General features: G+C 43.2%; 1 protein-coding gene across 1 annotated transcript in view; it reads right to left on the bottom strand.

The window, feature by feature from the left end:
* DYNC2I1 (dynein 2 intermediate chain 1) overlaps nucleotides 1–14431 on the bottom strand; it is a 144223-nt gene that overhangs the window by 86018 nt on the left and 43774 nt on the right. Inside the window, exons 10-11 of the mRNA XM_068096871.2 lie at nucleotides 12645–12762; nucleotides 1123–1313 (exon numbers count right to left, since the gene is read on the bottom strand). Of these exons, the coding sequence (XP_067952972.2) occupies nucleotides 1123–1313; nucleotides 12645–12762 (309 nt within the window). The remainder of the gene's footprint in view (nucleotides 1–1122; nucleotides 1314–12644; nucleotides 12763–14431) is intronic.

Here is a 14431-nt window from a genome sequence, read left to right as displayed (position 1 = left end):
AAGCCACGTCTGACCCAACAACACTGCCAGCGCCGATTGCAGTGGGCCAGAGAGCACCGTCAAAGGCAGCCAGGACACTGGAATCACGTGATCTTCAGTGACAAGTCTAGATTTCTGGTCTATCGTCAATATGGCCGCGTCCGAGTGCGCAGACAAGTGCATGAAGCCTACAACGAAGATTGTTTAGTGCCAAGAGTCCAAGCTGGAGGTGGTGGGGTCACCGTTTGGGCTGCTTTTCATGCAGGGGGCAAAACTGACCGATACATATCGGATATGAATCCGATAGAGAACTTGTGGGCAGAATTAACGCGTCAAATCGACAACTTGGACCAGCAGCCTGCCCCTGTGCATGAATTGCAGCAGGCTATTGTAACTGCATGGCAAGCGATTCCTGTCCAAACCTTGGCAAATCTCGTGAACAGCATGCCTCATCGTGTACGTGCTCTCCTGAATGCTCGTGGGGGTTACACGAAGTACTGAACTGCAATTTTACTGTCCGTAATCCCAGTCGTAATTTAACTTTTGTTTTTGTTAAAAAAATTTTTGGCTAATGTGCAAAATAAAGAGATACTTCTGGAAAACACACAGAAGTTTAACACTGTACTGTCCGTGAATCGAGTTCGATATCAGTTTACATCACTTTCAAGGATCTATTTATTTGCTTCAAAATGTCAAATGTGGTTTTTGTTTCTTTTAAAGGTCACATTAACAAAATCTAGAATAATTTCAACATAATTCCAATGAACTTTTGGTTCTAAGTCATCTTGAAAAGTAAGTTCACCCCCACAAAAAAATATTCCATATTAAATGCCAAGTCTGTATATGAAAGAGAATACATACTTTGCATAAACACAGAGAAAATAGAGCATTTCCCACTCACTGTGCCAAATTATCCATGTTTGATAATTGAAATTGATGGTGAATCAACATGTCGAGTGCACATGGAACAATGCTCTCATGTTAGTCACTGATTAATTACCTTCCTTGTATTTATTGCATGCCCTCAAGCGAATTTCTGACTGCATTATCTTAATTTGTTAAAATAACTGGCAAGGACTATTAATCATCACAATTAATGCGTAAAGACAACGAGGAGCAACTAATTTGAGAGGTAAATCCCACCTGAGATTTGCAAAACAATGTGCAGATGGGATCACTGGGTGCACGAAGATTCCAAATGCACAACAGGGCACTCGTCATTAAAGATGTGCAATGGAGGTCTTGCTTTGAGGTAATGGAGGGCAAAGAATCATGGGAGCTGAGCAAAAGGTGAGCGGTGACTGCATCGGTGTAGAGCAGCTTCGCTGGACGTCCTGCGGTGGAAGGACAACAGTGGCTGCCAACGTGTGCATTATTGTAATGACAGGACTCAAAAGCTTCCTTAAAATGTCTCCTTATGATTTATCATAGGATCTGATGAGCACTTCATTAAATGTCATGAGAAAATTATGTGTGAGTTTTGACAATGTGTGATGCAGATTGTGTTTCCACTATCGTGATACAGGTGTTAACCATTTCAACACCTTCTGTCAAGTGTTAACCATATCAATACAATACATTTAGAAAGATAATCTGACAAACACTATGAATATGAAGGCTTTAACCGATGTATTGTCTACACTGCACTGCTTCTGGCAAACCGCCAATTCAAATCATGCTTATTAAAAGGAACCGAGTGCAGGCATCACAGCTAGGTTGGCCGTGTGCTTGTCCCCAGCTGTAGTCTATATTCCATCTCAAACGGGGTTAGACATAAAATATGTGAACATGGTGCAATGCATCCAGGAAAGCTGCATCGAAGAGCGTACTGTCCTTTCAATGAGGATGTAAAATTGGCTTTCGCATCTGCTTTTAGTTGGTGGGAATTAACTATTGCACCATTGTTTTTCACAAAGAATAGGCCATTGTTTGCTGTACCCAAATTAAATTCCTCCCTGCTGTCAGCTGGAGATTTAGGACATGTGTTTGAAGGGAAAGCTGGGCTGTGGATATGACACAGGCATGTTGAGCCAAATAGGCTCCCCGTGTACTGAGGACGGTGGACCTGTACCGCGCACAGCTGTAAGGACGAACGACGGGAACAGTGGAGAGTTTGAGGTGAAGGTGGGAGTGCATCAGGGGTCGGTACGAAGTCCACTACTATTTGTAGCTGTGATGGAGGTGCTGGCTCGGAACGTAAAGGAGGGTTTACCGTGGGAGTTGTTGTATGCAGATGATCTGGTGTTGTTTGCAGAAAGTATGGATGGACTGAAGGAGAAGATGAACAAGTGGAAGGAATGTATGGAGACAAAAGGTCTGAAGGTGAATATCGGAAAAACGAAGGTGACGGCAAGTGGTAAAGCATGTGGTGAGGTGGAAATAACTGGGAAGTGGCCGTGTGCTGTGTGCAGGAAGGGTGTCGGAGTGAATTCCATTCAATGTACAATGTGCGCTGAGTGGGTTCATCAAAAATGTAGTGGTTTGAGAGGGTCATTAACCAGTGTGGCAGCTACATTCAAGTGTAAGGTGTGCACAGAGGGAGCTGCAGATGGAGGAAATGTTGAGTTGGATCTTGGAGACGGCATGAAGCTGGAAGATGTGAAAACATTTTGTTACCTAGGAGACATGCTGAATGGAGAAGGTGGATCAGACTCGGCAACGGTTGCTAGAGTGAGATGTGCATGGAAGAAGTTTCGGGAACTGAGTGGCGTGCTGACGAGGAGGGGAGTGTCGTTGAAGCTGAAGGGAAAGGTGTATGCTGCATGTGTGAGAAGTGTTATGATTTATGGGAGCGAGACATGGGTAATGAACGTAGAGCAGCAATGAAGGCTGGAAAGGGTGGAAATGCCAATGGTTCGGTGGATGTGTGGAGTATCGTTGAGAGAGAGGAAGACAAATGATGAATTGCAAAAGATGATGGGAATAGAGCCTGTGATGGATGCTGTGAAGAGAAACAGTTTCAGATGGTTTGGTCATGTGTTGAGGAAGGATGAAAGTGACTGGTTGAGAAGAGTGATCGAAAAGAATGCAGAAGGAAATAGAGGACGGGGAAGACCGAGAAAGACTTGGCTGAAGATGGTCGAAGAAAAATGCGGGCAAGGGGGTTAACAAGGGGAGATGCAGAAAATAGGGCAAAATGGAGAAGATTGTCATGGGGACCGCAAGGCTAACCCCCGCTCTTCCAGGGAAAATGGCCTTAAAATGCCTGTTGTTTTGTTGTATATCCAAAATGAGCCTTTCAAGGCAACCTGGGCAACTTTGTCACACATCCTCCTTCTTTCTGTACCACACACTCCAAGCCGAGCAAGAAATGCAGAAAAGGAATTGCCAATATACCCTCTACACTCCACCTCAAATTGCTGACAAGAAACTCGCCAACCCTTCTCCCGGCACTCTGCATCCAGCTCACTGTACTTTTCTCTCGTGCACCTCCTCCATGTTCTCTTCCCAAGGTATAGCGGGGCAGCTAAGTGCCAAATATCAGTACAATTGTTCAGATTGTGGTAAAAGCCCCAAATTTCGTACAGTTCATCTTGAATACATAATAATCGATTTCAGATATAGTGCCAAGAAAAAAATCCCCCTGGTGGCCATATTTGGCCAAAATCCAAGATGGCCACCAGCCGAGCCATGAATTTCTATTAAACCCGATATTTTCTTTAATATTCAAGCTACAGACATGAATAAAACATCATTTTGTATGTTTTCAGACACAAGGAATCCAATTACAGCATTAATTCTTTCATAAAATGCATATATTTCAGCATAAAGGGCATGTTTATGTCGAAATTGTCAACAATCGACGAACAATTGACCGGATTACAATTTGGAATATTCACGATGACAACAGTCGGAAAGGTGAATGCTTACTTTCTAATATGACTATTAACTGTATTCAGAAATAATTCTTTTCTCTTTTCTGTCAGGTCTACATGTATGGCGCCAATGATGCCATCCAGGCGTTAAGTCTGAACCTTCGGAGCTCCCACAATGTCGACACGGAAAAAGTGTAAGCTCATTGAACATGAGAAGCTGTCCTCACCTCGAAACACACCAGGACCTATTGATTGGACAATATGTGTGCTATGTCAAGAACGTTCGACTGCACCACTTCAGTGTCCTGCACTATCAAAACGAACAGATGTGGGAGCTGGTTATGACACATTGGCTGACAATTTGAAATGTTTTCATGACTTGGGCAAGCTAGCGGTGGCTATAGATATATCACAGCTTGATGAGGGCGATGGCATTGCAAATACGTTGTCCAAACATAGTGCCAAATGGCATCACTCCTGCCGCTTGAAGTACTCTGCTAGTAGGCTGACAAGACTACAACCGGTGGAACCATGCACCAGTCAGAAAGGAGATGGTCCTTATATGCGTCGACAAGCTAGTGAAGATCAAAGTAGTGATACATGTTTCTTCTGTGACATAATGGGAACAGAAAGTAGTCCGCTGCACGAAGCAATGACGTCAAAACTTACACAACGTGTCAATCACTGTGCTTTCAAGCTACAGGATCAAAAGCTAATTGCCAAACTTAGTGCAGGTGACCTAGTGGCACAGGAAGCGAAATTCCATTCAGCATGTCTGGTGAAACTGTACAATGCTAGCAACAGGAAAGTAGAGGAAGAACAAAACCAGAGCCCAGATGGACAGGCTCACGGTATAGCTTTGGTCGAGGTAATTGGCTATATCGAAGATATACGTTTAGATGACAAGACCGTGGCTCCAATATTCAAATTGAGTAATCTCCTGCAGCTGTATACGGATCGCTTACGAGAGCTAGGGGTGGACATATCGGGCCGTATAAACTCTACACGTCTGAAAGAGAGACTCCTTGCCCATGTATCAGGTCTTCACGCGTACAGGCAAGGTCGCGACATCCTTCTGACATTCGAAGAGGATGTAGGACTTGCTCTGAAAGATGCATGTTTGGATGACTTCGATGATGAAGCTATTTGCATAGCAAAGGCAGCACAGATTATTCGCCGAGACATGCTGAAGAAGCACACATCACACTTTGATGGCTACTTTGAAAAAGGATGCCAGGAAGATGCTGTACCAAAGTCGTTGGTAGCACTACTTGGTATGCTAATGGAGGAACCCAATATAAAGAACAAGGCATCAGACACAGTGAGACAAGCAACTCTGAGTCTCGCTCAGCTGTTGCAATACAACAGTCATGTGAGAAGGCGCCAGGAGTCCACCAATTCGCATCACTGGAAGGACAGAGAGACCCCACTGCCTGTTTATATTGGCCTGATGATCCATGGACATACGCGTAAACGTGAACTGGTGGATATACTGTTTCATCTCAGCTTGTCAGTTTCATATGACAGGGTTTTTGGCATATCGACAGAACTTGCCATCTCAGCGTCTGAGCAATATCAAACTGATGGGGTTGTGTGTCCACTTGTCCTGCGTAAAAATCTATTTACAACTGCTGCAGTGGACAATATCGACCACAACCCCAGCTCAACTACAGCATGCGAGGCCTTTCATGGTACAGGAATATCCCTGTTTCAAAACCGAGCAACAGCGTCTGATGTTATTGTACGTGAACCCGCCATTCTGCAACCAACGTCTTCAAAAACACAGATACCGCCACTTCCGGACTCGTACACAACTTTGACACCAGTTACACTGATCAAGAAGGATCCCATTGTTCCATTGCAGAATGGTCCACTGACATGTGACAAATAACTTGTGAAATCTGCTATTGACTGTGAAACTAAATGGCTGAACAATACCCAAGACCTTATCACCAAAGAGCTTCAGAGCACAGATGAGTCAATATCGTGGGGTGCGTTCCATGCAAACACACTGGAAAGTCCAAGAAACTTTGATGTCACAATTACATCACTGTTACCGTTGTTCTCAGACGATTCCAAGTCTGTCGCCATGATCCGTCATGCAATGGATGTTGTAAAATCTGCGGTTGAACTTCTGAATTCTGGTCAGGTACCAGTGTTAACAGCGGACCAGCCTCTGTTTGCAATTGCAAAGCTGATCCAGTGGAACTGGCCAGATGTGTATGGAGAAGAAAAGTTTGTTATTCTGCTTGGTGGACTCCACACAGAGATGTACATCTTGAGAGTCCTTGGAAAGTTGCTGGACGGAAGTGGCTGGACACATGCGCTAACCCAAGCAAACGTTGCCACAGCAGGGACGGCTGACTCATTTTTAAAGGCGTCACATGTTACAAGAACGAAGCATGCCCATCAAGTCACTTCTAGTGCATTGTCAATCCTCATGCGTAAAGCTTACGACACCTACACGTGTGAGGAAATAGAACCATTGGCCTTTGACAAGTGGTGCCTTAAACAAGCTGAGATGTCTCCACAGTTCCAGTACTGGCTGATCATTATACGATTAGAGCTCCTCGTTTTGGTGTATGTGAGGTCTATTCGTGAAGGGAACTTCGCACTCTACTTCGCAGCCCTAGAAGCAATGGCTCCCTGGTTCTTTGCTCTTATTATTGCAAGTAAAAAATACTTAGAATTTATATTATGAGTATAATACACCCATGTTGTGATATGATATCACATCACATTGCTTAAAATCGGTCAAATTTTTCACCGATTTCAGATAATTTGGCACAAAAAAGCCCTTTATGTTGAAATAAATGTATTTTATGAAAGAATTAATGCTGTAATTGGATTCCTTGTGTCTGAAAACATACAAAATGATGTTTTATTCATGTCTGTAGCTTGAATATTAAAGAAAATATCGGGTTTAATAGAAATTCACGGCTCGGCTGGTGGCCATCTTGGATTTTGGCCAAATATGGCCACCAGGGGGATTTTTTTCTTGGCACTAAATATGAAATCGATTATTATGTATTCAAGATGAACTGTACGAAATTTGGTGCTTTTACCACAATCTGAACAATTGTTTCACATATCTGCCCCGCTAGTACAGACAATTCCCCTAAGATTACCTGTCTTGTTGCACCTGACCAGATGACAATGTCAGGACGCAACCTTGTCACACAGATCTCCTCTGGGAATACCAATTGTAGCTTTAGGTGTGCCACCACCTGCCAATCACAAACATCTGACAGCCCTCTTGCTTTCCACCTCCTCCTCTTTCCACTTGGCCCTCTTTGACAAACAACACCTCTCCCCCATCGATCTCCTTCTCCACGCTTCTCTCTCTCTCGATCTCAGCACCTCTTGTTGCACCATTTGCACTACCACCGCCAGCACCTGATCATGCCGCCACTTGTATCTTCCTGCTGCCAATGCTACGGAGCATGCATTGAGTGCATGCTGCACCATTCCCAAACCTCCACACAAAGAACATCTCTCCTCCTGCAACAACCCCCACAATCTCAAGTTTACTGGTGACGGAAGCACATCATACATTGCCTGCAACAGGAAATTCAACAATATTGGCTCCATCCTCCAAATCTCTTGCCACTTCAATATCCTCACCCACACACCTTCCCACCGAGTCCAAGCACCTTGCTGTGCCTGTCTGACTGCTTTCACATATCTCCCCTCCTCCCTCTCAACCATCTTCCTCCTCTCTTTCACACATGCCTTTCCCCATCGCTCATGCTTCATCCACCCAAAGCCATGCTTCCCGTGCTGTACCATCCCCACCATCTCCTCCTGTTGCAACCACTCCTCCATCTCATCCACCTCTGCTCTTGCATTCCACTTCCGACTTCCCTTCTTCTCTGGGAGAGCATTCTTTACCACTGAATCACTTGAATCCCGCAACATCATGAACTCCCGCACCCTCACCACCTTAAACTCCTCGGTTAATTATGTCAAGGGAAACAGGAGTTTTCCACCCTGACCATAAAAGGCAATGTTCGTCAAACAGTGTGGCACTCCCAACCACCTCCTCACAAACCTGCTCACCACAACCTCCATTCTCTCGACATGCCCAATCGCAATATCATACATCATCAATGGCCACAATACTTGTGGCATCAATCCAAACTTCAAACAACATACCTTCAACTTACCTGGCAAACCACACCCATCAGTCCTCTTCAAACCTCTCAAAAGCTTGTTCCTCACATCCTCCACCCTCCTCACATCATTCAACTCCACTGTATACCACCTTCCCAAACTCTTCACAGGGGCCTCTGTCAATGATGGAACCACCTCCGCTCCAATCCCAGATGTGCACAGAAACCTGTGCATGTTATCCACCACTCCCCGTCTCACTACCACACTCCTCGACTTTCTTGCTTTGAAGCCCATTCTTGCCCACCGCATAAACCTTTCCAGTCGTCCCAGTACCTCAAATGCTGCATCAGCCGACTGTTGGACAATTGTCAGGTCATCCATGAATGCAAACATCGCTGGCAAACTCTGACCAGGGGATAGCTCCACTTCTTTCCCATGCCCACTCACTGCACATATCAACAACTCCATAACCAGCACAAACAAAATAGGGGACATGCATGGTACATCCCATCGGGATCCCCACTTCCAACTTCTGCCACTCTGTTACATAGGACTGTGTCGGAAACTGCATCCAAAACTGATCATAATAAGCCATCAAAAATCCCTAAATCTCCGTGGCACCCAAAAGATATCCATGGCATACCTGATCAAGGCAAGCAGCACTGACCCATATGCATTCTCCAAATCCAGCCATACCACCGCAACATCCTTCATTTGCCTCTTTGCCTCCTGTAACACTTGCCAGACCATTGCCGAGTGTTCAATGCATCCTGGTGATCCTGGTATTCCTGCCTTCTGCACAGATCCATCCACAAAACCATTCTCTCTGATGAAGCCTGAGAGCCGTGCCACAAAGACACCCATCAATATCTTCCCATCTACATTGAGCAATGATATTGGTCTAAACTGCTCAAGTGTCGCAGCCTCCTCCTGCTTTGGAATATAAACTCCTTCCGCCCTACTCCATTGACTGGGCACCATTCCTTGCCTCCATACCACCTTCAGAGCCTTCCACAGATACAGCCTGATGTGTCTATATATATATATATACAGTCATACCCCGTTTTACGCCATTTCGACCTACGTCAAATCCGACTTTACGCCACTCTTCTGGAGTAAATTTCAGTTCAGCAAACGTCATTATGTGCGACTTTACGTCACTCCTACGGACGTGAAAAAAATTGATTTTTCCTTAAAAATATATTTAAAATAAATAAAATAGTACATAAATTAACAATAAAAGAAGCTATAAAACAATTTAAAATACAATAAAAAGCACATTAAAAAAAAAAAAGTAGCTGCTGCTGGTTCTCATTCAAAACAGAGGCGACGTACAGTATTCCTTTACTGTGTCTGTGTTAGCCATGGGTCCTAAGAAGGATAGTGCTAGTGTTTCCAAGCGTAATGTGGTTACGATGAAAGATAAGTTAAATCTGATTAAAAGGTATGAAAAAGGTGAAAAAGTGTCGGTGATAGCACATAGACCTTATCGCGAATCGGAACCGCAATGCGTCATGGGATCGGAAAGGGGCAATAGCGCCGCCGGCGGTCGCTGTCACTTTGACAGACTGCTTGTTTACATTGACACACTACATGATCCTTACCACTTTAAACTACTTTTAGGACTTTTTTACTGTGACAAATTAACGGTGAACTGTGATCAGCTCATGAGCCAGTATTTGCAAGCCAAGGACACCGTCGCAGAACTGAAAGCCACCATTGCAGTATGTAACAAGAAGCTTACTGTTTCGGACATAGCAAACTGTGATGAACTTGTGAAACTTTATACAGGTTTACCTAGTTATGACCTGTTTAAGTGGTTATTTGCAGAAGTATCCCCTCATGCACAGAACCTTCATTATTATAAGGGGAAATTATCAATGGAAGACAAGACCTGGCAAATAAACAATACTACAAAACCCGGAGTTAAGCGATCTCAATCTTTAGAGGATCAACTACTCATGACACTCATGAAGCTTCGGCTTAATCTTCGCGAGGAGGACCTCGCATTTCACTTTGGATTAGGACAAAGCACCGTCTCCCAAGTTTTGTTCGCAAGTGTACAGCCAATATAAGTCAAGACCTACTCTCAAGTGCCTTGTTGGTATTACACCAAGCGGAACAATTTCATACATTTCCAAACCTACAGGAGGAAACACGTCAGACAAAAAAATTGTAAAGATGACGAACATTGTAGACAAGTTCCAGCCCGGCGATATTTGTATGGCCGATCGAGGTTTCAACATTCAGGAACTGTTCTTGCATAAGCAGGTTGTTTCTCTTCTCCAATGGGAACCCCCCTTTCCCTCAAATATTTCTTTAAATCGCTGGATTTTAATGCCAAAAAACGCTGAATTTCTTTCACATTAGCCATCTTCCTTTCCGTAAACACAGCGTCGATTGTAGACAGACGCTTCCTCTTCTGGGTTCGTGTTTACCTTTGCCCCCTTTTCGATCCCATCATGCTTTGCGGTGGAGCGCCCTCTGTTGATATTTACCGATTCGCGATAAGGTCTATGCGTTAGGGCTGCCACGGTCGACGTTATCGACCATCATTCATGATAGGGAACGTATTCTCGCATACGTCACTGAAAAAGCGCCGCCGGCAAAGACTGCTAAAATGTGTGTTTGTGTTCAGAAGAGACGCCATGTTTAAGGTGAATAACATAATCTTATTAATTTTATTTATTATTCTTTACAAATTAATTTATTAATTGTGTTCATTACTCATTAAAAAATATGACAAAAATGTGTTTTCAGTGTTCTTTAAGGTTTAGCGATAGTTATATACTTTCGCGAGTTATTTACTCTAGTTTTACGGTGTTTGTCTTCATTTTAAGGCATTTTTAAGGCATTACGCCTGGTTTACGTCAAAAACCGAGTTACGTCACGGCTTATGGAACCAATTAATGACGTAGGCCGGGGTATTACTGTATATATACACATCTGTGCCTCCATCTGTGTTAAACTGTTGTGATTTGGATTATTGTAGAATAAAATCAGCTGTTCCTTTAGGTTTCCTCTGCTGGGTAGTGCATTTCACAGCAAAGACTCCACCATGAGCACTAATGAACTTTCAAAAGGCATCTGAGATTAAGTTGTGGAAGGGTACAGATCAGAGGATGGGTATATAAATATTTCAAAGGCCTCGAATGTCACTTGGAGCACAGTCAAGCCAATCATTAAGAAGTGGAAGCCGTATGGTACCACCAAGACCCTGCCTAGATCAGGCTGTCCCTCCAAACTGGATAACCAAGCAAGAAGGAGCCTGATCAAAGGCTATCAAGAGGCCAATGGCAACTTTGAAAGAGCTACAGGCCTTTACGGCAAAGACTTGTCACCGTGTGGATGTGAAAACAATATCCCAAGCACTCCACAAGTCTGGCCTGGACAGTAGGGTGGCAAAAAGGAAGCCATTACTCAAAAAAGCCCACCTTGAATCCTGTTTGAGGTATGCAAAAAACCACTCCAAAGATTCTGAAGCCATGTGGCAAAAAGTTTTGTGGTCTGATGAAACAAAGAACTTTTTGGCCCAAAATGTTACATTTGGCACAAACCCAACACAGCACATCACCCAAAGAACACCATTCCTTTTGTGAAGCATGGTGGTGGCAGCATCATGTTATGGGGATGTTTTTCATCAGCAGGGACTGGGGCACTTGTCAGGATAGAAGGGAAAAGGAATGGAGCAAAATACAGAAAATCCGAGAGGAACACTTTTTTTTTTCTTTTTTTTTTTCTTTATTTCTTTCTTTTGTATACTGAATCGAGGCTCGTGAAAGAGCATGGTACCTTCTGTAAAAAAGCTTAAATTGGGATGGAAGTTCACCTTTCAGCATGACAATGACCTGAAGCACACAGCCAAAGCTACACTGGAGTGGCTAAGGAACAAAAAGATAAATGTCCTTCAGTGGCCCAGTCAGAGCCCCAATCTAAATCCAATCGAAAATCTGTGGCATTACTTGATGATTGCTGTCTATCAACGCTCCCCATGCAACTTGACTGTCCATGAACAGTTTTGTACAGAGGAATTGGCAATATTGCCCAATCAAGGTGTGCAAAGTTGGTAGAGACCTATCCCAACAGACTCACAGCTGTAATTAGTCAAAGGTGCTTCGACCAAGTATTAATTCAGGGGGGTGGACACTTATCCAACCAAGATGTTCTCGTTTTGCACTTTTAATTATTTTTTTCTGAAATTTGTGGAATTTGTTTTTCACTTGGAAGTTGTGGGTTTCGATGGAAAATGTCTGATAAGGTGGAAAAAGTCTGATTTAATGCAATTTAACTCCAAGCTGTAAGGGAACAAAAGGTGAAAATTTTGAAAGGGGGTGTAGACTTTGACTGAATATATATATAAACACACACACACACACACACACACGTGATTACTGATAATGACTGCAGCCATTACTTTCTGCACCATTACCCATCGTAAGTGCAAGTTGTTCCTTGCATCAGTCTTAGCCATTGTACAAATTTAGTGATAAATCCTTCCCTTACATGTAAGAATCCAAAATAAATATATAAATATACAAACAAGCCTATGAAGACATACGAACTAGTCAGAATGAGTAGAAGCAAGGATAAAGGACAGGAGAGCAAAGTAAAACAAAGGAAAACTAACAGTTGACAAGGACATTAAATACCCAATAATCTATTTGTTTTCACAGCTAACTTTCAGGACATGCCACAAATCAAGGGTTATTCACCTTTCATGGAAATAGAAATAAATACCTTGAAAGCTTTGTAACGTTGATTTCAGGATCACATGGCCCGTGGTGAAGGACAGCTTTGGAGGTCGAAGTGGTATGGCTGGGGATTCACATTCTTCTTGTAGTATATCCAACATCAACTAACAACCCGTCCAGAACAACGGTGGACCATTAATTATAAAGCAAACACAAAATATTCCAAAAAGAGGGCAAATATTGAGTTATTTGCATTTTACAACCAAGTGTACCTTTCTCTTTAGGTCTTATATAAGAGGTCTAAAGGGGCCTTCCTTTTTAACTCTAATATAAGAACAGGTGCCTGCAGTTCTGCTTTATTTGGGTTGTGTTTGAAATGTCAGACTCAAGCCATTATCCCTGAGAAAAAAAGATCGTGGATTGGTTGTACATTGAGATTCCAAGCACACCAGGTTTTTATCTGGTTTAGCAGAGGTAGGTATGCAGCAATGCTTAGTTTTGCAGTAAAATATGTCTATGACATGGGGCCCATAAATTATTTTGAATGTTGAGATCATTGAACTGATAGCTTGAGAAGTGGGTGTATTAGAACATGTCAAAATTCATGATGGGCAATAATGAAACCGCGACAAACAAACTGTTCCAGTTAGGAAATGTGCATTGCAAAAACACTGTTGGGATTTCACTTCATAATAAGCAAGTAATGATCATCCTGCATCGAAAGGCATGCCACTGCAGAACACGTTGCATTTCAACCTGCACACTACTTTGAAAACACCCAAATTTTATCAACTAGGTTAACTATCTTAATAAGCGAGGTTTAGCTGACTTTCAGCATTGGCCCTTCTTCAGAGTAAAAAGAAACATCGGGGCAATACCCCTGGTGCTCACCTGGTAGAATAAACAGTATACTGCACCGACTAAGGGTATTTTAAACCAATTTCAATGCTTGCTAGAAGAAAGGGCAGCATGTAGAATCATAGTAACATAATCAAAAGACTTTAAATAAACAAACAAAAAAAATACCTATTTTGGGGGCAACTGCTACCCAAACCGCCCCCCCCCCCCTCCCACCCCGTGTACCTCCTCAGACTCTAATTTTTCCAATGCCTTGAACAAACATTGGTACATCACGGATGATGAAGGTTGTGGTGAAGTTTCATCAAAATTGTGTGTGTAGGTTCTGAGAAAAAAGCAAATATCCATTTTGGGGGCAACCCCCTCGTAAATCCCCAAAGGGGCAGATTTTTTTTAATGACGTGTTCAAACTTTGGTACATCATGGGTGATGAAGGTTGTGGTAAAGTATCATTGAAATAGTGCGTGTAGTTTCAGAGGAAAAAGTCAATTCCTATTTGGACGGGGGGGGGGGGGGGGGGGGGGGGGTTCAAACATAGATTCACTTTGACCCCTGGTAGACCCCTTAGACCCCAATTTTTTTAATGCCATGAACAAACTTTAGTCACATCATAACAAATATAATTTGTGCCAAATTTGGTCGCAATCCCATGAGCGGTTTCGGAGGAGACGTTTCAAGTGTTTACGGACAGACAGACTGACGGAAGGATGACACACCATCGCATAAGCTCCCCTGAACTTCATTCCAGGTGAGTTAAAAATAGCCCCGTTGGGGACTGACGGTTATTTCTCCACGGTTTTTGAGATTTTTAAATCTCAGATTTCACCTCGCTGGGGTCTTAAGCCACCGTTTTGTTTTGGCCTATTCAAAAATGCCTTGGTGATTTTCCATGATGGCCTCTCACGGACTAATTAAAGTATATAATCAAAATCTGTCATGAGATTTGAGGATGCTGGATGCTACTAAGCTGGTGGA

The sequence above is a fragment of the Myxine glutinosa genome, chromosome 7 (assembly GCF_964187855.1).
Source record: "Myxine glutinosa chromosome 7, kmMyxGlut1.1, whole genome shotgun sequence".
Lineage (NCBI taxonomy): Eukaryota > Metazoa > Chordata > Myxini > Myxiniformes > Myxinidae > Myxine > Myxine glutinosa.
This window is presented reverse-complemented; position numbering and strand designations above follow the sequence as displayed.